Source organism: Hemitrygon akajei, chromosome 1 (assembly GCF_048418815.1).
Source record: "Hemitrygon akajei chromosome 1, sHemAka1.3, whole genome shotgun sequence".
Classification (NCBI taxonomy): Eukaryota; Metazoa; Chordata; class Chondrichthyes; order Myliobatiformes; family Dasyatidae; genus Hemitrygon; species Hemitrygon akajei.
The window spans coordinates 136,193,725-136,219,187 of NC_133124.1; the positions used below are offsets into that span (position 1 = coordinate 136,193,725).

A 25,463-nucleotide genomic window follows, 5' to 3' on the forward strand; every position below is an offset into this window, starting at 1 on the left:
GTGAATATGAGGGGGCATAATTTTAAGGTGATTGGAGGAAAGTATATGCAGATGTCAGAGTTAAGTTTTTTTGCACAGGGTGGTGGGTGCGTGGAACACCCTGCTAGTGACAGAGGCAGATAGATTAGGGAAATAGAAGAGACTTTTAGATATGCACATGGATGATAGAAAAATGGAGGTCTACGTAGGAGGAAAGGCTCAGATTGATCAGAGTAAATTAAAAGATTTGCACAACATCATGGGGCTGAAAGGCCTGTGCTGGGCTGTATATGTTCCATATAGAAAAATTCCATATCACAAGGCATTAACTAGAATGTGCATCGCTGCAGAATAAACAAATGTTCAATATTTCTCTGATCCACAACAATAATTTATTGTGTCTCTAGCACTCCATAAAAATAAACAGATCAAATCCTCCTCATTCAGAGGATTGACCAAATAGTTTGAATCTCTGTTGCACTTTTAAACTCTTTTTAACACTTTTAATGAAGGAGAAGGAACAGTTATTAAACAAATTACTCCTCATCGTTTCTAAATATATGCACCCTCACCCACCCCCACCCAAAACTATGCAGAAGCAAAACACCAGATTAAAAAACCCTAATCATTTATGGAGGAATATTGTGTATAATACAGAAGAGTGCTAAACTTACTTAAGGGAAGAAGTTTGCCCTAGCTCCCAGTTGAAGCAAGTTCAAGTTTAATTGTCGGTCCACCATATACACTTATACAGGTCAACAAAACATCGTTTTTCTAGGGCTAAGATGCAAACCACAGTACATTCTGTTACATACAGCACATATGGTTACCGTAATAAGACCATAAGATATAAGAGCAGAATTAGGCCATTTGGCCCTTCGAGTTTGCTCCACCATTTCATCATGGCTCATTCAATTTTCCTCTTAGCCCCAACTCCTGACTTCAGTGCCCCATCCCTTCATGTTCTGACCAATCAAGAATCTAACAACCTTTGTCATATAAATACATAAATTCTTGGCCTCCACGGCTGCCTGTGGCAAAGAATTCCACAGATTCGCCACTCTCTGGCTAAAGAAATCCCTCCTCATTCCTGCTCTTAAGGAACGCCCCTCTATTCTGAGGCTGTGTCCTCTGGTCTTAGATTCTCCCACTATCAAAAACATCCTCTCCACTTTCACTTTATCGAGGCCTTTCACCGTTCAATAGGTTTCAATGAGGTCACTCCTCATTCTTTGGAATTCCAGTGAATACAGGCCCAGAGCCATCTGCACAAAGGCACATGAAGTCACACAAAAATAATATTAGCCCAAGTCCCTGAGTGGCTTGGCCTGAAAATTGATGGCGCATGGGATGTTGTCCTGGAGTCACGTTTCTGCAAGAACAAGCATGCAGCAGTTGTTGTTTGTGCTCTAGTGCAGCTGCAGAAAAATGCAGTCCAGCTTGTCTTCCACCGAGTAAACACCAGAGAGCAGCACGATGGGAGGTCAGCCCTCAACCCAGCACAGACTCCAGTGTGCCCATCGTGCCCCCATCCTCTCCCACACAGCCTCCGGCATTCCTTCCCCCTGGGTGGCTGCAATGGGCAACGTGTGGCTTAAGGACCTGGTCCACACAACAACCAAGGCCACGCAGCTCCCCCACCATCAATCTTACACACTTCAGCAAATGTGGGGAAAAATGATTGCCCTCTGGGTGGCACTGTGGATCAGGAGAATATAAAGAGGGTCCAATGGGAGAGAGACAATCTGAGAGAATAGGAAAAAAATGTGAAGTTATCTACTCTGATACAAAAAAAAATTCTTAAATGGTGAAAGATTAGTGAATGTTCATGTACAGACAGTGTCCTTGTGCACAGTCACTGAAAACTGAGATAGAAAATGATTTTGATAAATAGCAGAGGAGGCCCTGATGGTCAAGTGACCTATTCCTCGTCTTAATTGTAAATTCTTATGCTCTGATGTCTCATCAAATTTACTTTAAACCGTGACTCTTCATCCCCCATAATCAGTTTAATTAGAATAGATTGCCAACTGGAACATAACATTTATTATCTCACAAATCTCAACGCAATCACTGTTGGCTAAATTTTATACAATATGCATTAGAGCCCATGCTCCCTTCTCTGGACTCCTGATCATCCCCATTATCCCACACTTCATAACATGGTCTTGATCAGCTAGATCATTTTCATAGTGTTGGACACAAAGGAGTTGTACTCTCTCTCATTTATCCTCAGCTCCATAGCATGTGGAGGATTAATTTAAGTTTTGAGGTGTTCCTGAAGTGTCGAGTACCAAATATTCTATGTTACACACACAAAACACTGGAGGAACTCAGCACGTCAGGTAGCATCCATGGAAAAGAGAAACCAGTCAATTTTTCAGGCCGAGACCCTTCATCAGGACTGAGAGGAAAAGAGGGGAGATGCCTGAATTAAAAGGTGGGGGAGGAGAAAGAGGCCGGCTGGGAGGTGATTAGTGAATCCAGGTGGGTGGGAAAGGTCGAGGGCTGGAGAAGAATGAATCTGATAGGAGAGGAGAGTGAACCATAGGAGAAAAAGTACCTGTCTACAAATTGGATTATATCTTCTTTTGGTACACTAAACATGTGCTGTGTAAAGCCACAACACCAAATGGTATCCCTCAGAAAACGTAAAGGTACGTTAAAAGCTGGTTTGCATACAGGCTGAAGCATAAAACAGGAGTTAGGTCTCTGCAAAATGAGCTTGCAGCTGCTATGTGTTTGCCATGTTGATCACTGGAAGCACCTTAGAACTTACGTTAATCCTCCTCATGCCAAGGAACTGAGGATAAATGAGAGGAGCCAGTACAACTCCAGTGTGTCTGACACTCTGTGAAAATGATCTGCCTGATTCAGACCACGTTGTGAAGTGTGGGGTAATTCAGAGACCAGAGACTGCAGCATGCTGCTCTAATGTGGAATGTCGAAAATAGCTGGAATTAGTGGTGGGGTAAGAGGAATGAGGTTACGTAGTTAGAAGCATTAAAAACTGATGCTGTGTTTAAGGTGCCAATAACAATTTCAATGCTTTCATAATGCTAATTTGCACACGCTGGACTCCTACTTTTTCTGGGAGTGTTCAACAAAGATCTTAGGTTGCACCCATATGCTGGCATGAAGGAAAGGCACAGAGCATGATCTATGACATCACTTGGTATGTGGCTGTTCCAGGAATACTGTACATCATTGGGAAGGGTCTCCATGTTACTTGTGTGAGAAAGTGGCAGAAGATGTAATGTTCTGAGCTACAGTGTTAGGTTTAGGTACTGGTCAGATGTAGGACATATTGAGAGGGTGGCTCACCAATCACTGAAACACTCAATTTCTTACAGTTGGAAAGAATGGTCCTTTGCCATACAGTGGGAAGTAGAATCTCATAGTCATGGTGATTTCCCATAATTGTCTGAGTCTTTACAGCACATCTAGAATGACTGGAAATTTCTGCAGTCTCAGATTCCGGGTATGTTGGAAGGGAAGAGTTTAGAGAAAGGAGAAGCAATCTTTCTGAACTTCGTAAGTCCAAATAATTGTTTATTCAGAGGGCAAAGGTATTTTGGCAAATGATTAAATGAAGATAATACTGTGTATTTTTTAAATTCTTTGAAATGTTCAAATTCCTGGTTCCTCCCAATGATCTGTTTGGGAATTCTGGTGGTATTTCTCAGCAGTGTTCTTCGTTAAGGTTAGGCACCAACCTTAATGGCACACAGCATGTAATGGCACATAGAGCCCTAAAGCAGGACAACACTAACAAGTGCCACCAAGGATTTCCACATCAATCATCTCCAAAACAAAGAAAGCTACATCATAATTGCACAAGACTCATTCATGTGGCCTTCTCTGCTCACTGGCAAATGATGAATGACATGAAATACATAATTAGTTACTGACTAATCTTTGGAAAACTGCAGATGATGGAAATCTGAAATAAAAACAGCTAATCAATATCAGTTCTCTAGATCTGAATTATCTGAAAGAAAAACAGAAGATGTCCAAAACATTCAGCAGATCAAGCAGCACTGGTGGACGAGCAACAGTCAACATTCAGGTTGCAAAATGCTTCTTCAGCAAATTGCTCAGAGAAACTGCATTAAAGTGTTGAATTTTCAGGCCAGAATATTTAGCCAATGCACTAATAGCTCTTTAAAAGAGGTTTATCGAAATACATTTGAATTAATTTACTGACGTGGTTCATGGTAATTTCCCAGACATAATAACAGCATAGAGAATGTGATAGATACAGTAAAATTATCCATCACAACATATTAAACTCTGTACACACTCTTTCAAATTAATTTTTATCATATATTTTTCACATTTGGATGCTGGCTCATGCATGTGTGAATATTTTTCATAAGCACAGACAGTAAGAATATTCACCATTGAGAGCCATAATTCAGACCATAATTCATATTCCTATTCTCTCTCTCTCTTACTCTCTCACTCTCTTTCTCTCTCAATCTCTCTCTCTCTCACATCTTGCACTCTCTCACTCTTATACACACACACACACACACACACACACACACACACACACACACACACACACACACACACACACACACACACACACACACACACACACACACACACACACACACACACACACACACACACACACAATATAGCGACGTCAGTATGCTGGTCATTTTGGCTTGTTATTGTAGGGCTCCTGACTAATAAATTTGAATGACATTTGTAGAATTGGCCTCAGGTGACTAATGGCCGTGAGAGAGCAGCAATATTTCAATCTGATCAAAAACAAATTAAGCTATCAGATATACATCGGACTGTTAATCTAGGTCTAGAATTTGTCAGAGATCAATGATATTTTTACCTGAAAGTTTATTAAATTATTCTTTGTTCACATATTGCTGAATTTACACATTACCAAACCAAGAATGACATTCAATGGTACTTAATGATTGGAATGTCACAAATACGAGATATGATGAAGCCCTTGGAAAGTTTCTTTTCTTATTTGCACACAAGAACAGAGCATTGCTGGAAAGGGCACCATCCTTGAGAAAGTTATGGTGAGCTGCCTTCTTGAACTGCATCTATGTAGTGCATCTCATTGCATAAAGAATCAGAATCAAGTTTATTATCACTGACAAATGTCGTGAAATTTGTTTTTTTGTGGCAGCAGTACATTGCAACACCTACCGATTACAATAAGAGATATATGGAAATATATAAGCAGTGCAAAAAGAGAGCAAATAGTGAGGTAGTCTCATGAGTTCATGGACCATTCAGAAATTCGATGGTGGAAGGAAAGAAGCCGTTCCCAAAACATTGACTGTGCATCTTCAGGCTCCTGTATCTCCTCCCTGATGGCAATGAGGGGAGGGTATGTCCTGGGCAGTGGGGATCCATAATGATGGATGGTGATTTTTTGAGGCATTGCCTTTTGAGGATGTCCTCAATGGTGGGAAAGCTAGTGCTGGTGATGGAGCTGGCTAAGATTACAACCCTCTAAACCTGTAAACACAGTATCAAGAAATAAAAATTTCTGGATGCATTTCAAGGTGGTGGTTAAGAAATAATAATTGACACAAACAAATGACTTCAAGATTACTGAAGATAGCAATAAATTTCTTAACTTATATTCCCCACAGCCTTATCTTTCCTGGTGTTCGATTGGCATCGGACAGTCAGTTCAGTGATTTTCTGGATGGCCTTGGTCCAGCGCAGATGGTTGGACGTCAGACCCTTGCAACACCATCCATGGGTGAGCAACTCTCATATTTTGCATCAAAACAGGACATTTTCATCCAAGAAGATTAGTTGAATATTGATAAGTTGAATTACAGGTTGTGAAGAGCATTGAATCATTGGGGCACTATATGAAAAGTGGCTGCAGGGTTAGCTTATTCATTGCTTGTGATCATTCCAAACTTTCCTAGGTTCTGGAAAGGTTCCAGTGAACTGTAAAACTGCAAAATAATACTATTGTTCAGAAAAGAAGAGACAGGAAGTAAAAAGCTGTATGCTAGATAATCTAACACTTACAATTGGGAAACACTAAAATCTATTAAAGGTCAAAGCTCAAATAAAATTTGTTATCTAAGTACGCACCATATACTACACTGAGATTCATTTTCTTGCAGACATTCACAGTAGAAAAGAGAAATATCAATGAAGGACCACACACAAAGTCTGGCAAACAGACAATATGCAAAAGAAGACAAATTGTGCAATAAAAAAAAGTAAATAAATAATGTTGAGAATGTGAGTGGTAGAGTCCTTGAATTTGAGTTCATTAGTGGAATCAGTTCAGAGTTGAGGGGAATAAAGTTGTCCACAGTGGTTCAGGAGCCTGATGGTTGAAAGGTAATGACTGATCCTGAACCTGCTGGTGTGGGCCCTAAGGCTCCTGTACCTTTTTCCTGATGGCAGCAGTGAGAAGAGAGCATGTCCTGTTTGGTGGAGGAACTTGATGGTGGATGTTGCTATCTTTGTAGATGTGCTCAATAGTGGTGAGGACATTGCCTGTGACAGACTAGACTGTATTCACCACTTTTTGTGAGCTTTTAAATTCTTGGGCACTGGTGTTTTCATTCCAGGCTATCATGCAACTAAAGGCTCTCCACTGTGCCTCTATAGAAGTTTGCCAATTGTTTAAATGACATGTTGAATCTGCACAAATTTCTAAGGAAGTAGAGGTGCTGCTTTCTCTGTGATGGTCCCAGGACAGATCCTCTTATATGATAACGCCAAGAAATTTAAAGTTACCAACACTCTCCACCTTTGATCTCCTGATAAGGACTGGCTTATGGATCTTTGGTTTCTTATTCCTGTCATCAGTTTGGTTTTGCTGACAACGAGGGAGTGGTTGTGACACCATTCAGCCAGATTTTCAGTCTCCCTCCTATATGCCGATTCATCACCACCTTTGACTCAGCCAACAACAGTGTGTCATCAACAAATTTAAATATGGCATTGAAGTTGTACTTAGCTATGAAGTATGAAGTGTATAGAACAGGGTAGTAGTACACAGCTTTGTGATGCACCTGGTCTGATGGTGGCTATGGAGAAGACGTTATTGCCAATCCATACTGACTGGGGTTTACAGGTGAGAGAATCAAGTTGCACAAGGATTTATCAAGGCTTATCCTGCACTGTAGCTCAATAAATACATAAATTAACACATTTTCAAGGAGATATTAAAAAATCAAGTAAGAGATTATTTCTGTCTCATTTTCCATCGTAAAACAATCTCCCATGGCAGCTTTAAAGTACACAGATAACATTATGTTTGTTCAATGGAATTGAAAAGTGAGCGAGGTCTCTATCCTAAAAGTCCAGGTGAGGAGAGATCAGTCAAATTTCTAACAACTAGTAAACTTAGGCTAAATCTCATCCCCAATTTATCCATGTTAACTATGGCAAAAAAAAATTGATATAAATAATGAAAGGTTTCACAGGCATTTTGGGGCATTTTGAGGCACCAGTGTGCATTTTCAGCCTACTCTAACTCACAAGCACTATTTCAATCAGATTACAATCACGTTCAGCATCTATAACAAGCATGTCTAATGAGCTGTTGCAGATTACGTTCTTTTCTACTTTGGTTTGAAAGCAGAGAGAGATGTTCCAATTTAGTTTGCTACTAATGATATGCATCATAATTTTAACTTTCTCGTGTTTATAATTTTAACTTGTTTTTATTTGTATTATCATTGCTGTGTTTCACTCAATCACAATACAGGAGAATGACATTCACTCTGAATCCTAAAGGTCTATGAATAGGACCCAGGAGGAAATGCTAGCAGGGTGCTGGAAATCTGTGGAGACTGTGCGTCACTGGGCTGTTGTCATTATTCAAGAAGTGATTATTTCAATAACTATCAACTGCAATTCGGTGAAATAGCAAGGGAAATAAATGTGTGCATTGTGTATTTTAAAAATAGATATTGATGCACTGTTAGGGATGTGGAGATGGGCAGAACAAGGCAGTTCTAAAATAGTTTGTTGCTGTCCAAGTCTTTACAATCTGGTCAGATGTACCTTATGGCACAGTAGTAAACGGAACATGAGCAATGCTTAATGTAGTCTGTCATGCTCAAGATCCAAATTTCAGAACATATCTTAAAATGACTGCAGATATAAATAAATTGCTTTAGCATATTAAAGTGAAATGCCTGACATCTCAAAACTTACCTCAAAAATCGTATATCTTGATGAATTCCAGCTTCTTTAGGAATATGGACAGAAGTGCAATGAATGCTGCTGACTGCAAATATAAGAATGTAAATCTTGCCATCGGTGTTGGGATGCCAGGAATGGAATGGGACAGATTGTGTGACTCTTTTTAGATAATTGGGTTACTTATTTTGTACTGTCCCATCTCCTTTTCTCAGTAACACACAGAAAATGCTGGGGGAATTCAGCATCTAGGGAGAGGAATATAGTTTCAGTGTTTTGGGCTGAGACCCTTCATCAGGACGGAAAAGCTAGGGGGAAGAAGCCAAAATAAGAAGGTGGAGAAAGGGAAAGAGGACAAGCTGGCAGGTGATAGGTAAAGCCAAGTGAGGAGGGTTGCAGGTGGGTGTGGGAGGGGGAATGAAGTGAGAAGCTGGAATGCGATAGGTGGAAAAGGTAACGTGTGGAAAAAGGAGGAATCTGATAGGACAGGAGAATAGACCATGGGAGAATAAGGAGGAAGGGCACCTGAGGGAGGTGATAGGCAGGTGAGGAGAAGAGAAGGAGTAAGAGGAGAGCCAGAACAGGGAATGGAAAAGGAGAGAAAGGGAAGGGGGAAGATATTACCAGAAATTGGAGAGATCGATGTTCATGCCATCAGATTAGAGGCTACCCAAGTGGACTATGAGGTGTTGCTCTTCCAACCTGAGAATGGCCTATCGATGTAGAGACTGCTGCACCAGGGAGACCGGATACAGTAAATGATCAAAACAGACTTGTAGATGAAATGTTGCCTTACCTGTTAGGACTGTTATTTGACCCTTTTCTGAGTGGTCCCTGGTCCATTCAGAATTTGTTGACTGACAATAATAGGCAACCTGCTCCACCCACTTTAATGATGTTTGGTAACAAACCACAGTGTATATGAGAGCTACCTGTGGCAAATTGTCTTTTTTATCTACCCACCCTCTTCAGTAAGAAATCAATCTCTCTAATTGAATTCCTCTCTGTGGCAGTACAGCTAAAACAGGAAAATTGTACCTTTGATCGCTTTGTTCCTCATGGCCTAAGCAATGGATTTTAATATCAACCCCAGGGAACTTTCCATGTGTATAACACTGCAGGAAGATTGCAAGGTCCTAGAAGCAACCAATCAGCTAGCATGCTTTTGGTGATTATTTTTCCAGTATTATACTAAGTGCATTCTGAAATCTGCTGGGCAACCAGCAGATCACATAGAAAGAGAGAGAGAGTTATCCTGCATAAACAATGTGAATTAAGACTCCATTTTCATGTGGTATGAACATCAAACAGATAAATTAGGGTCAATGCAAACAAGGGAAATTGCTTCCATCAAACAACTCTGCACATCAGGGGCAATCTTTGAAATTAATCTCAATACTAAAAATCCAGCTCTTTAAATAAAGTGTATCTTCTCTTTATGCAGGTGACATCCAGATCGGTATGATGGATAAGAAAGGGCAATTAGAAGTAGAGGTTATCCGAGCCCGAGGCTTGATGGGGAAACCTGGCTCCAAAGCTTTACCTGGTAATCAAGTCTGTTCTTATTTCTTATGTACAAGCTGTGATGCAAGTTGCTAGTACAGTCAGAATCTGACCGGGCTTCAAAAGACCTGCAGGCCAGAAATTGTGTCACATAGCACTATTAACTCAATGGTTCTTTTCCTAGTTTGGTTGAATTTTCAAGCAAGCTATATGACACATTCCCAAGCAAACATGTCCCATTGCAGGTTTCAACAGGATATTGACAGGATGCAGAGTTGGGCTGAGAAGAGGCAGATGCAGTTCATTCGAGAGAAGTGTGAAGTGAACAATTTTGGAAGTTTCAATACAGGGTTAATGGCAGGATTCTTAGCAATGGGAAGGAACAGAGGGATCTTGGGGTCCACATCCATAGCTCCTTGATAGGGTTGTTAAGATTGTTATAGTGCATTAGTCTTCATTAGTCCGGATTGACTTCAAGATCTACAGAGTAACATTGCAGCTCTATAAATACCTGCTTAGAACACGCTTGGAATATTATGGTCAGTTCTGGTTGCCTCATTATAGGAAGGATGTGAACACTTTAGAAAGGATGCAGAGGAGATTTACCAGGATACTACCTGGATTAGAGAGCATGTCTTATGTGGATAGGTTGAGTGAGATAGGGCTTTTTTCCCTTTACAGCCCAGGAGGATGAGAGGTGACTTGATAGAGGTGTGCAAGATGATAAGAGGCATAGACCACATGGATAGCCAGAGACTTTTTCTCTGGGCAGAAATGGCTAATAGAGAGGGCATAATTTTAAGTTTATTTGAGGAAAGTATAGGGAGGAAGTTAGAGATGTTTTTCAGCACACAGAGAGTGGTGGGTGCATGGAACACCCTACCAGAGGTAGTGGTAGAGGCAAGTGCATTGGGGGCATTTAAGAAACCATTGGATAAACACATGAATGACAGAAAAATGGAAGGCTTTGTAGAAGGGAATGGTTAGATTGATTTTAGAGTAGGTTAAAGTCAGTGGAACACAGTGGTCTGAAGGCCCTGTACTGTGCTGTAGTGTTTTATGTTCTTTGTTAAAATGTGCCACAAAAATGCACCAGACACGGTGTGTGCCAGGAACCAGATCCCATTCATTCCATTATATGTACAATAGTGTGATATTAAAAAAGGATCCCCTAATAGTTGGATATTTTTTAGGGGAAGGCTTGGAAGGAACTGAGAGTGTACCGTCTTGGACTGTAGAATTACATAGAACTTATTTTCATGATTGAGTAATAGGCTCACCACATCCTGCTCTGCAACGACACCGGTGCCAAGCTGTATCGGCCCTTGCCCCTCCCTTGGACAACATCGGTGACATGGAGAGGGGCGACTTACAGCATGGGCAACTGCTGGTCTCCCATACAACCCTGTCCAGGCCTGCGCCCTGGAAACTTTCCAAGGTGCAAATCCATGGTCTCTTGAAACTAACAGATGCCTAAGTAGGCTATAGAGCAAACCAACAGAAAAGGTGGAGAAGGTTCAATCCCCAAGACTCTTCCTTGAGCAGCATTGGAATAATTGACTGATGGGCAATGTATACATGGTCTGACATTTTCATTAGAGGTTGTCACTGAGAGCTTCTGCCAGCTGCAGGCAGAATAATTGTTGATTCAAATAATTGTTGACAGGGAGAGTTACAGTGGCTCTGAACTTAAGTTGCAGAGTGTTTCTGACCACAGTCACTGGTAAATAACCCCATGTGCTAATCTGTACTGTATTAGGGACATCATGAAGCCTCCAATAACCTCACAAAGTTACATGCAAGTTTAGAACTGGTTTGCCCCATGTACTTCAGTATTTCATGCAGGCTTTTTTGTGGCTTACCAAGTAAGTAGTACAACTCTCACAGGTTTCATGGAGTCCCTGCCCAATTTGACCAGCTCCTCTTTTCTGCAATGCACTGAGCGAATGCACATGATCCTGCCAGGGATCCATCTGTTGTCACTGATGTTGATTCTGTGAAAATGAACGTCAGAGTTATCATGCGTCTGTAAGCTGAAATGTGTGGGTGTTGAGTTTTGATGCAGGAGCATGAAGGGACATCTGAATATCAGGTAGCAATTGTGATGGGTAGAATTTTTGTTACATGAGCAACGTTATTATATACGGGTGTGTGTGTGTGTGTGTGTGTGTGTGTGTGTGTGTGTGTGTGTGTGTGTGTGTGTGTGTGTGTGTGTGTGTGTGTGTGTGTGTGTGTGTGTGTGTGTGTGTGTGTGTGTGTGTGTGTGTGTGTGTACTCGCACGCTCGCATGTGCAACGTGGGGCAGTTATTTGAAGATGAAATTCACTGACATTTTCTGTGATCTTGAAGATCGGTGGAGTTGGCACTGCACCCTGCCAGTGCCTGAATGAAGTCTGGACATTCTCCCTGTGACTGCATGGGATTCCTCTGGATGTTCCAGTTCCCTCCCAGGGTTAGGGTTGTGGGCATACTATGTTAGTACTAGAAGTTTGGTGACAGTTGTACCAGAAGTACCAGAAGTTGGTGCCCAGCACCAACCTCACTGATTCGATTTGACACAGACAATGAATTCCTTTTATGTTTTGATATACTTTTGACAAATAATCTAACCTTTATCCTTAAATAAATAGTGTACTGAGCCTGGTTCATTACTTATTGCTGTTTTGTAGTTACTGTAGATGGTTCCTTGGGCCTGTAGTGTGAAGAACATTTCCTTTCATCTTGACTGCTCCCTTAGCTCCCTGAGAGCAGCATCAGAAACACTTGTACTTGGTCTGCTATAGCTTCCAGTCAATCTTTCCAGAGGTGTTCCAAAACTGAACTGTGGCTTGCAGCAATAATTGGAGGCAACACGCAGTTCTCCATCTGTCCATTTTAGATTTGTCTGGCTCAGGCAACTCTAAAGACAACACCCTGAACATCTGAACTAATATGTGATTAGCACTGGTCAGATTATCCAACCATTTTAAGGGGTGTTTGCATATATTCAAAGTGTAAGCTTTGTGGGTCAAGCTGCTGTTTGTTACACACACATCATGATACACATAGACATTTTCCAACATGACCGTATTTATTGGCTACTTCCTCTACATTTCCATTGGATACACAACATGCTATAATTTTTTTGTAAGTTTTAAATAACAAAGATTAGTTGATGATCTTTGCATTTTTATAATCATCTAAAACAATAATGAGGATGGCACACTAGTTAGCAGTTAGCATAATCACTTTACAGTGCTAGATGTAGCATTGAGGTTCAATCCCCACTGCTGTCTTTAAGAAGCTGGTACATTCTCCCTGAGACCATGTGGCTACTCTGGTTTCCTCCCGCATTCCAAAGATGTATGGTTAGGTTAGGTTAGGTTAGGTTAGGTTAGGTTAGGTTAAGGAGCTTTGGGCATGAGTTGTTAGCACCGACACTTGCAGGCTGCTCAGTGCAATCCTCATTGATGCAAACTGTATGCTTCGATGCACATGTGACAAATAAAGCTAATCTTTCTCTTTAAATAATCTGTTAAAAATTGGGTGAAAACAAGGTAAAAGTAAACAATTACAGTAAAAAACAAAAGGAGAACATAACTACCTAGAACATTAAACTGCAAGCAGAAAAGTTGTCTGTTTATAACTGGTAAAGATTGTCATTAAATATCGACAAATAAGTCTTTGGGAAACAGCTTCTATTGACTGTATACTTTATTAAAATGCTGGAACACAGCATCATTGTTAATTTGGGCAGAGGCTTGTGCAGGAACTTGTTTGGCTGAACTTGTGACACCATATTCACAGCTGCATATGGTACGTGATTCATTCCCATTCATGTTCCTCTGCGCTGACACAAATAACCAAAGCCATTTTGACAGCTGTGACCACAAGTCAAAAGCAATCATATTTCTCTCAAGGAAACTGGAGCTGAGTCACTTTGTTTATGCCTTTATCTCTTTGCACATCACTGCTTATTTACTTTTAGAAACATCTTTACACAAGCAATTTGAATGGGAGAATTGTGTGGGAAATTCTGAATAATGTACGATGAAAGTCTGTCAGGGAAATATACGTTGTTCACTATTAAAATGGTGTCATATAGTGAGTTTTAGAAAGCAGAATCTACAACCCATTTCCAGAAAAGTTGGGATGTTTTCCAAAATGCAATAAAAACAAAAATCTGTGATATGTTAATTCACGTGAACCTTTATTTAACTGACAAAAGTACAAAGAAAAAATTTTTACTAACCAACTTGATTGTATTTTGTAAATATACACAAATTTAGAATTTGATGGCTGCAACACACTCAACAAAAGTTGGGACAGAGGCATGTTTGCCATTGTGTTACATCACGTTTCCTTTTAAAAACACTTTTTAATCATTTTGGAACTGAGGATACTAATTGTAGTAGATTTGCAATTGGAAATTTTGTCCATTCTTGCTTGATATAAGACTTCAGCTGCTCAACAGTCCGTGGTCTCCGTTGTCTGATTCTCCTCTTCATGATGCGCCATACATTTTCAATAGGAGATAGATCTGGACTGGCAGCAGGCCAGTCAAGCACACGCACTCTGTGTCTACAAAGCCATGCTGTTGTAGCCCGTGCAGAATGTGGTCTGGCATTGTCCTGCTGAAATAAGCATGGACGTCCCGGAAAGAGACGTCACCTTGATGGCAACATATGTCTCTCTAAAATCCTAATATACGCCTCAGAGTCAATGGTACCTTCACATACATGCAACTCACCCATGCCGTGGGCACTGATGCACCCCCATACCATCACAGATGCTGGCTTTTGCACCTTTCACTGATACCAATCAGGATGGTTGTTTTCACCTTTGGCACGGAGAACTCGACACCCGTTGTTTCCAAAAACTAGCTGAAATGTGGACTCATCTGACCACAGCACACGGTTCCACAGTCTTTCGGTCCATCTGAGATGAGCTCGGGCCCAGAGAACTCACCGGCGTTTCTGCATAGAGTTGATGTATGGCTTCCTCCTTGCGTTATACAGTTTCAAGTTGCATTTCTGGATGCAGCGACGGACTGTGTTAAGTGACAATGGTTTTCCGAAGTACTCCTGAGCCCAGGTGGCTATAATTGTCACAGTAGCATGACGGTTTCTTAGGCAGTGCCGCCTGAGGGCTCGAAGATCACGTGCCTTCAACAGTGGTTTCCAACCTTGCCTTTTACGCACTGAGATGTCTCTGAATTCTCTGAATCTTTTCACAATATTATGTACTGTAGATGTTGAAAGACCTAAATTCTCTGCAATCTTTCATTGGGAAATGTTCCTTTTGAACTGACTAACAATTCTCTCACGAATTTTGGCACAAAGGGGTGGCCACGACCCATCCTTGCTCGCAAAGACTGAGCCTTTGATGGACGCTACTTTTATACCCAGTCATGATACCTCACCTGCTACCAATTAGCCTGCTTAATGTGGAGTCTTCCAAACCGGTGTTACTTGAATATTCTGTGCACTTTTCAATCTTATTTTAACTCTGTCCCAACTTCTGTTGAGTGTGTTGCAGCCATCAAATTCTAAATTTGTGTATATTTACAAAATACAATTAAGTTGGTCAGTAAAACTATTGAAAATCTTTTCTTTGTACTTTTGTCAGTTAAATAAAGGTTCACATGAATTAACATATCACAGATTTTTGTTTTTATTGCATTTTGGAAAATATCCCAACTTTTCTGGAAATGGGGTTTGTAGAAGTTCTATCAGGATAACAAAATTTATAGTTGCTCATCAATAACACTTCATCAAATCTGAGTGACATATTCAGACTTAATGGGTGAATGGTGTAATTCTGCTCCGATGACTTAGCGTCTTAATTTAAGCACTTTTGGATTCTTTGTCTCTCAACATCACATGCTGCTATATCTATCAGCAACAGGTTTTAAATATAGGAAAAATATTCTGCATTAATTTTGGTCTTGACCCTATATGCGCTACTGCTAATGAGTCTAAGGCTTCCATTTTCCTCCTAATAGTTTCAGTCTTTAACGTTTCATCATCACTGAAGGCTCCCACCTGACAATGTCCTCTGATCTCTCTGATCTCTGGTACCTAATTCCAATCCACCCTGGTATTCTTTCCAATGTTGCTATTCATCCATCCAGCCGCCCCCATTCTTGCAACACTTTTCTGTTGTTCTACCCTGAAGAACCATGTTTTGAAATGATTTGTAAGGATGGTATGTAAAAACAATGTTTTTCAGTACACCTTGGTTTATCCCAATTCCCAATAACCTGAGTGTAGTCTCCATGGCAACTTCTCCCTAGACCCGTACACCTTCTTTACCAGTGTCCACCCAATACCACAGCCCAACAGCACAGTTGGCTCCTCAAACATTTCAACAAATGTTCTTATCTTTCGTCTCCTTGTCCCCTTGGTATCTCTAGTCTCTTTAATGGCAGGAGGAAACAGAGGAAGGACCTTTAAGCCTTTTTGTGTGTTATAGGATGTCCTACCACACATGGCCTGGACTTTGAGCATAAAAGAACATAAAAGTTCAGGCAGTGGCACAAAATTGGTGTATGCCATCCATGTGACATGTTTTAGGACCCATTTGTTCTTTTCTACATGCAAAGCTTCCTGACATTAAAATGTTACTGTAATGCCCAACCCAAATGGGTCAAGCAGCCTTTGATCAGTTTGTCTCTAATGAAAGAGATGCAATGACTCTTCAAGTACTTCTACATTAGGCAGGGATAAAATGAGCTGATGTTCTCTCTCTCTCTCTCTCAAGAATTCAAATACCAAACTATGTTAATCCCTTCTGCCTCCACAATGTCCATATCTTCCATTTCCTGTGCATTCATGTGCCTACCTAAGAGCCTTTTGAATACCTCTATTATATTTACCTCTTCCACCACCCCAAGCAGTGCATGCCAGGCACCCACCACTCTGTGTAAATAAAAAGCTTGCTGCACACATCTGCTTTGAATTTACCCTCTCAACTTATATGCATGCTCTCTGATATTAGATACTTCCACCCCGTGAAAAAGAAATAGGATGTGAATATATGTCTCCCAACTTCTTACAAACCTCGATCAGATCTCCCCTCAGATTTTGTCACTCCAGAGAAATCAAGTTTGTCCAAACTCCTCTCATACAATATGCCCACCCTGTAATCCAGGCAACACCTTGTTTATTCACTCCTGCATCATCTCCAAAGCCTTCACACCCTTCCTGTAATGGGATGACAGAATGCAATGCTCAATACGAGGTGTAACTACAGTTAAATAAACTATTCTATAAATTACCAATTCTTGAATCCTATTCCTTGACTAATAAAGCCAAGTATGCCATATGTCTTTGTTGATCTGATGTCTTTGAACCAAGCCAAGGATGAGGCAGAAAACCTGTTGCTTATGATCATTTATTAAGAGTTACAAGAACAGAATGAGGGAACTGAAGATAAAGCATGAGAGTGAGAGGAATAGGGAAAGAAGGAGGGGGAGGAAGAGAGAGTGAGAGAGGGGAGAGAGGGAGGGGGGGAAGAAAAAGAGTTCTAAATCCAAACAATCAATTCACTGTGGATCCCAAGCATTTTAATCTTCTGTAATAGTTCCCTTGCAATTCTACCACAAATTCAGCACAATATCTGCAGAATTCCTTGAAACAAACAGGGCACCATGCCCAGGTCTACAAGGCTGTAGTTAGTAAAGCATTAACTTTTGCTAGGAACGTGTACTTGGACTAGGGTGAGGAAAAGATCATACTTGATGGCAATGTTCCTTATTACAACCAGTCAGTCAACTTTGATTTTGAGTGTTAAGCCTAACAAACAATGGAGGATAAGCAGCAGAATTGAAGGGTTCCCCAACCATAGAAGATAACATTTTCTATGTATTGTATATATGATGTCAAAAAAAATTAAAACACAAATATATGTTATAGATTATTTAAAGGAATTTATGGCAGCATGATTCCAACACCTGGACGGCATCCTTTGAAGGTTGCAATACTCTAACAAATATTTAACAACAGGAAATATGCAGTAGAAAAAGCACATCAATATCCTAAAAGTATTATAGCTGCAAATTTGTGTCAAAATATATGATTCACACCAGATTTTGTTTTGCTCTTTATAGTTTTGTCTGAAATTTCTCTTGCTGAAATGCCTTGTGATATTTTCCATTTAATAGTATTGTTTCCATTTATTCAGAACAGTCTCTTAGTCCGTATACTACCATGTATTTAAATTATTTTCTTCCCTAGCACCGTATGTTAAAGTTTATCTATTGGAAAATGGTGTCTGCATAGCCAAAAAGAAAACAAAAGTGGCACGAAAAACACTAGACCCTCTGTACCAGCAACAGCTGCAGTTTGAAGATAGCCCCCAAGGAAAAGTTCTTCAGGTAATCACTTTTAATCCAATTGCATTGTTTTGTTTTTAAGGCATGCTTAATTAAATTTTTAACTTGGGATAATAGATCCTGCTCCAGCCACAGTCAATCTGGCATGTCACTAGGCATGTGCCACGTATTCACAGAGTTCTCCCAATTTCTGCCCGTAATTCCAATATACGGTCCAGCCCCTGCTTGAGTCTTAATAAATGAAAGCTGGCTATGATGGATCTCTGCATTTTCTCATAACTATTCTAAGTTCATATGACTCCATAAATCCTTGTAAGACAAAAAATTTCAATTTCCAAGCCATATTGAAACTGTACATGAGTGGGAGCTATATCTGATTTCATATTACTTACTTTCATTTAGGTCCTGGTGACTAATAGATAAAATAATAGAGGACATTGCCACAAAGTTATGGAATGTAGCCAACCAGTGATTTTCATCTGCAAACCACCTTTACTTAAATGGGGTGGGGGCGGTGGGTGCGGGGAGACTGAGGTTGCTTAGGCAGTACACTCACATTAGAGACCACCTCCTGCTGAATTTTCACACTCTGGAGGGTCAGCAGCACAATGTCAAAGTCAAAATACATTTATTATCAAACTAACACCCTCAAAATGCTGGAGGAACTCAGTAGGCCAGGCAACATCTATGGAAAAGAGTACGGTTGATGTTCCAGATCTGTAGATTTTCTCTTGTTTGTAGTTTATTATCAAAGTACCTATATGTTACCATAAACTACCTTGAGATTCATTTTCTTGTAGGCATTTACAGGAAAATAAGGAAATACAATAGAATTTATGAAAGTGCAAAAGAAGACAAACTGTGCAATAAAGATTAATTAATACTGAGATCTTGAGTTATAGAGTCTTGACGCTACTGTTAGAATTTGACTCAAGGGATAGATGGTAGCTGTTAGATTTTATTTGCATACTCTGTTATGGGACTGCAAAAAGTGATTACAAAATGGGTGCTGCTTAAATTGTAATAAGAGTGTAGTGATTAAAATTGGATGCAATCAATCAGAATAAGTAAACTAATGGACAAGAATATTTGATTGGTTTTGTTGTTACTGGTAAGTGAATTAATCAAATAAGGGAAGTCATGGAAGGACACTTCAGACTTATGGAATGCATCACTTTTGCTACTTCCCATGTCCTGGGAAAACTCAGGTGCAGAAAGTAGTGTCTACTGGAGGAACCTAAGCTCCCAAGTTTTGAAGCTTGAGCATCAGCGTTGTGCCCTTGAGATGGACTGTTTTAGAGCCTGCACGTTTCAGGAGGTGAATCTTACAGCTTCATAGAATGCAGGCAGAAATAGACTGGGTGTTTGTCAGATGGACACAAGGGGTTAGCCCAATTTACAAGAAGATGCCCATCTTTGACAGTGATAGTGTTGGCTTGGGCAATGTGGTCAAAGCGAAGACTGAGGCTCTGATTGGCTCAGCTGCAAAACAACGAAGGTGGAAGATCACAAGAGCAAAAGTTAGAGAGGAGCCTCTAGTTAGAGGGCTGGATAGCCTTTCACTGGTTGTGAATATAAAAGGCAATGCCTCAAAAAGCCTACATCTATCATAAATACCCCCATTACCCAACACATACCCTCTCCCCTTTGCTACAATCAGAGAGAATGTACAGACAAACACTCAATGTTTTAGGAACAGCTTCTTCCCCACTGCCATCAGATTTCTGACTGGCCAATGAACCAAACCCATGAACATTACATCACTAAATCCTTTTGGCTGTCTTTTTGCACCATGTATTTAATTTTATATGTATCTTATTGTAAGTTACATGTTTTAATGTATTGCACTGTAATGCTACTGCAAAGCAACAAATTCCATGCCTTACTTCAGTGATATTAAACCTGATTCTGATTTGAAAATGGCGAGCTACCTGCCTGGTAGAGCTATTGGAAGGGAGAACAGCCAAAGATCATAATCCAACAAAATAACTGGAAGGTGAAAAGGACAATGTCCTAGAAGCTTGAGAAACTGGGCAAGAGATTAAGTAGGAAGACTCCAGACTAGTAATCTACAAATTATTCCAGGTGATTTGCACCAGTGAGTCTGGAAATGGGAGGATGGATTGCACTTCAACAGGATCAGGATGAACATACTTAAGGGGCAAATTACCAATGAAATTTGGGGGGGTTTATATTGTTGACAGAAGGATGGGGAGCATGGGTTCAAATCAGAGGAAAGCGGGGTGAGAAATGGAAAGCAGGAAATTAGTGAGAGTTTGCAAGTCACAGTTGCAATGAATTCAAGAAAGAGATTCTGCTGGTCCCTCAGAGAACAGCGTGGGACTGGCAAATCTAGAGGTGCTTGATAAGGTCTAAAGAGTGTAAGATTAGATGAAGAAGGAAATTAATGTCAAACCCTGAGAGCAGAATACTGCAGCAAATTTAGGGAGATTACAGGGGATAAGGGTGACTGGAAGGTTGTTTCAGGCTTTTTGTAATGTATATCAATAATATAGATTTAAATGTAAGGACATTGAAAGGAGTTCTGAATGAGTAAAAAAGTGATCATGTAGTTAGTATTGAAGAAGACAGCTGTCAGCTTCAGGCAACTACAAATAGTCTAGTCAGTTTGGAAGAAAAGTGGCAAATGGAGTCCATTCAGAGAGGGGTAAGGTCATGAATTTGGGAACGTAAAACAAGGCAAGGGAATTTACAATATATGACTACTTTATTAGGTACCCCCATACCTAATAAAGTGGCCACTGTGTGTGTATTAATGGTCTTCTGCTGCTGTAGCCCATCCACTTCAATGTTCGATGTGTTGTGCATTTAGAGATGCTCTTCTGCACACCACTGCATAATTATTTTCGATACTGTTGCCCTCCTGTCAACTTTAACCAGTGGCTATTCTCTTCTGACCTCTCATTAACAAGGCATTTTCACCCACAGAACTGCTGCTACCCGGGTTTTTTTTTTTACACCATTCTCTGTAAATTCTAGAGACTGTTGTGTGTGAAAATTACAGGAGGTCAGCAGTTTCTGAGATACTTGAACCTCCCCATCTGGCACCAACAGTAATTCCATGGTCAAAGTCACTTAGATCACATTTCTTCCCCATTCTCACATTTGGTCCGATCACAACAACTGAACCTCTTCACCACGGCTGGATGCTTTTATGCTATTTTCCCCCTCAACCACATTCTCCAGCCCTCAACCACATTCTCCAGCCCTCACCTCGTAACCTTGGACACTCTTACTAATCAAGAACACATCAACCTCAGCTTTAAATATACCCAGTGACTTGGCCTGCAAAGCTGTCTATGGCAATGAATTCCATAGATTCACCACCCTCCAGCTAAAGAATTTTTTCCTCATCTCTACCCTAAAGCGACATCCTTGGCTGAGGCTGTCCATTGCTCTCCCACTATAGGAAGCATCCTCTCCACATCCACTCTAGAAAGGGTTCCAACTGCGTTCATAAACATACAGTAAACACATTCATTGCAAAGATATAGAAAAGAGTGGTAGTAGTTTTCACATTTTTCTCCATATTTCACAGCCAATGAAATACTTCTAAAGTGTTATACTTGCACTGTGGTTTGTAGGAAATATCTAACATGTCTTTTTTTCTCCTTTAGATAATTGTGTGGGGTGATTATGGGCGAATGGACCACAAATCTTTCATGGGTGTTGCACAGATCCTACTGGAGGAGCTTGACCTGTCCAACATGGTGATCGGCTGGTACAAACTCTTTCCCACCTCCTCACTAGTTGATCCAACTTTGGCCCCACTGACAAGAAGAGCTTCCCAATCATCACTTGAGAGTTCATCTGGACCTTCTTATGCTCGTTCATAGCAGTTGTGAAAGTGTTGCGATAGCAACTAGCGTTCAGCTCGCAGGTCGCAAGCCCTGGTTACACTGCATGCTTGATGTTGTGTCTTCTGAGCCTGTTCCTAGGGATTAAAAGCGTTCCTGTGTTCTCAGAGGAGACTGCACACATTGTGCCCTGAGAAGGTCCTTAGGGAAGGAGTGGAGTTTTGCAGAAATTATATGGTTGTTGGAATTAAATGACAATTTTTTTTGTCCAATCAGAAGCCATGGATTAAAATCAAATCAGTAAGAAACTATTAATTCACACAGCAAACACCCTAATTTTTAAATGAACCATTCTCTTTATGTTCTCGATCCTTCTTGAATCGCCTGGTTCTCCTACCCCACCTGATTGGTTCCTATAAGCAACGACCACTGATGTTATGAAGGCCAGCTGGTTGTTAGCTCTGTGAGCCAACATGGAAGCCTCATTGTGAGGAAGGTTGGAAATAGTGTCCAGTAATGACTACACACATCATCAGATGGGGCAAAGCAGAAAGGAGTCAGCTGAGCAAAACTGTACAGAACAAGAGATTTACATTTTTTTTAAATGCAAAACATAAAGATGTGGTACTGTCATTCAAAACCAACTTGGAAGCTTCAGAAAGATTCCACAGTGATTCCCAAAGGGAGAGGGCTATGTGCTCTAATATCATTGTTTCTCTGCTGATATACTGTATGAAATTGAAAAAAAAAATGCATGGACACCAATTTAGCTGAACCTAAACAGATAAAAAAAACATTTAAAATTATTTTCAAGGCTGAAACTTGCAAAAAATAACAGCCATTTTCAACAATTTATATTATTTTTTAAAAATGTTTCACCAGTGCATGGTTTTATGGGGGAGTGAATGCAACAAAACAATTACACTGTGTTCCCACATTCAGAGTAAAATCATTCACAAGTCTGTCTTTTGCGGACTAAGAAAATTCTTAAGGAAGGACTTGTCTGAATACCTTAAAAAGTGTCATCTTGCAGACAAAAACGTGGTTAAATTAATGACACAGACCTTCAAAGTCCGATATTAATCACAGATTATACATGCTGCTCTGTCCCTTTTACTTGGGTAGTTTATTGTATGCTCTGAGTATGACCTCTGTGTCTCTAGCCACTGAAGCCCCTCATCCGGGTTAAAGGTTGCAGAGCGTTAGTGCATTTTGATTCCTTGGATAGAGTATACATTTTAACAACAAATAAAAAGAAATGATATGATTTGCAAGCATGTTGAAAGAATTTTTGCAACATGGCTTGGGCACACACTGCAGTAATTCAGCATGCATTTGACAAACAAAATTTTTGCAGCATCCTTTAATTGTACAGTGCATGAATGACATAGAACTTATTTACATTTTCTCATCTTAAATTGAATTCTACAGCAAATAAAGGAATTGTGTGCTCATTGTTCAGAAAAAAAAATAGTTTCTAGCAAGATCCAACTTGTACATACTGTATGAATAAGACATTTTTATCTGAAATTAAGTAGGAAGGATATTGACAGAGGACAAATTAAATAATTTGGTATAGGATCAAATAATTATTCCACAAGTCTCCTCTACCAATCGGGTATAGAAATCATCCAATCAGACGTTCAGTTTTGTGGGCTTGAAAACCTTAAGTTCCATAGACAGGATTGCTAGAAGACCAACTCTTTTGCTGTAAAGTTCAATTTTCACACATATATTGGGCAGTTTAATGAGGACTGATGTCCACTTGTTAGACTAAGCTGAGAATTGGCCATTGGAAACCACTTGTTACTTATCTGTCGTTTTTTTTTGCATTCCAAATTGAACTCTTACACCCGTAATTTTAGCATCATGCTGAGAGACCCTCCCCCAACCCCATACTTAAAATGAAAACTGTTGATTTGGCTACTTTTTTTTTAAAGTGCTCTGTAGAATGTGAGATTTATGTGGATGGAGGTGGCGAAGATGCAGAGTTTTCCGCAGTTTAAGTGGAAATAAGGCAGATGGAGCACATGAACGATTGTCGATGAGTATGCTTGATTACCATTTAAAAGGAAATTGAAAAATGCCTTTTTAATTTCATATTTGTAGTGTAATTTTGTTTAATCCGAGAGTGATTCTTGGGTCTTTTGTCTCATGGCTAAAGTATTGTAGAGGAAGTTTTGAATGTTAAGCCATTAAAAAAACCCTAGAGTGTCACAAAAATAACACTAACCTTTTGGGATTGGAGTTAGCAGTGGCCGCTGGCTACTAACATCAGTTTTTCAAAATTGCTGTAAGCAACCGCAAGTCTGGACCTACAATATTTATCTATTTTTTAAGAAAAACAATGTTCCAAAATTTAAGATTTATTTTCTCAAAGTTGTCTCATTACTGTGACAGCAACTCAATTTACCTGCATCTGATTATTTTGTGCATATTATTCCTGTTTAAAATGATCTTTCAGAAATTATAGTGAGAAGGATGTTAAGGTATGAAAGATTTGTACATACTTATCATTATGCAGTATTTATTTGAGACGATATAATTTTTTTTAAAAGATATTTTTCACATTATGTCTGCAAATCTGTTTATGATTTAGTCATGACAACGGACCTATTCCAGTAAAACACAGCTGTCTTGTACATAGATTTGAAGTAAAGGGACGCTGATGTTAGATTACTGGACAACTGGCCTGTATGTGACAACAACTAATGTAAAAGAAATTCATTTCTGGTGATGGTATTTAACATGGCTACACTATTAATAAAAACATTTCTTTACAGAAATGCAAGTATGCTTTATTTTTTCCCAGCTGTCTTAAGTGTTTGTAATATGGCAACATTTTCTCCTTCTCTGTATTAAAAATGGTAGTTGCAAAGTACAGTATTGAACCACATTCTTCAGCCTACCTTTATTGCGAAATAATTATAATTAACTATAATTAACATTCTGTGTTTGTTGCATATATTTCAGTAATTTCAAAACATGCATTCCTAACACAGTTTTTAAGGGCTGTTGTTGGTCCATTCCATTGGCAGCAAAATTAACTTAGTTATTCCCTCCACAATTACACATAATGTATATATTGCACTTCATATTTATCAAATTCCTTTCTAACCCAATCACTGATTATTTATAATCTTGTAATCTGAGAGAGAAAAATTATATTAAAGACCTTTCCTATCAGATGACATCTTAGAGGAATCTGGGGCACAAAACTATCACTGAAATCCATGCACTGGGTAATACAGCTGCTTACAATGACTTATGACTTTTACTAATTAGTCCATCAACCATAGAGGATAGGAGTGTTTAATTAGTAATTACTAATCATAAAAGACTGATTGAATTGATATTGTAGTTAGGCTACTAAAATAGGTCAGTCACAAATTACATGCACTGGTATGTAAACCTGAAAATTTTATTTAGTTCAAGACTGGTGACTAACTGAGTCTGATACTTAGAAAGTAAACACTGATAAACAATAAAGACATTTTACTAAATGCTGATTATAGTTCAACAGTTCTAAACTGGATTCCTTTTTGGTTCATCAAATGCTATTGTCTATTCCAGTGCTTTGGAAATCATCTAGGACATTTTTGAAACGCTCAGTTGTAAAATTATAGCCCCACCATGGGCACGAGCCTCCAGGTGGTATGCAGGACATCTTCAAGGAGCAT

At 39.7% G+C, this 25,463-nt stretch overlaps 1 protein-coding gene across 5 annotated transcripts in view; it reads left to right on the forward strand.

Annotated features, from left to right (window-relative positions):
• rims2a (regulating synaptic membrane exocytosis 2a) overlaps nucleotides 1–24,569 on the forward strand; it is a 1,051,530-nt gene extending 1,026,961 nt beyond the window's left edge. For all 5 annotated transcript variants that reach the window (XM_073052040.1, XM_073052005.1, XM_073052014.1 and 2 more), the window contains 4 exons: nucleotides 5,619–5,731; nucleotides 9,593–9,694; nucleotides 17,868–18,007; nucleotides 21,604–24,569. In XM_073052040.1, the coding sequence (XP_072908141.1) occupies nucleotides 5,619–5,731; nucleotides 9,593–9,694; nucleotides 17,868–18,007; nucleotides 21,604–21,822 (574 nt within the window). In that variant the 3' untranslated portion in view covers nucleotides 21,823–24,569. The remainder of the gene's footprint in view (nucleotides 1–5,618; nucleotides 5,732–9,592; nucleotides 9,695–17,867; nucleotides 18,008–21,603) is intronic.
• Nucleotides 24,570–25,463: the final 894 nt, after the last annotated feature.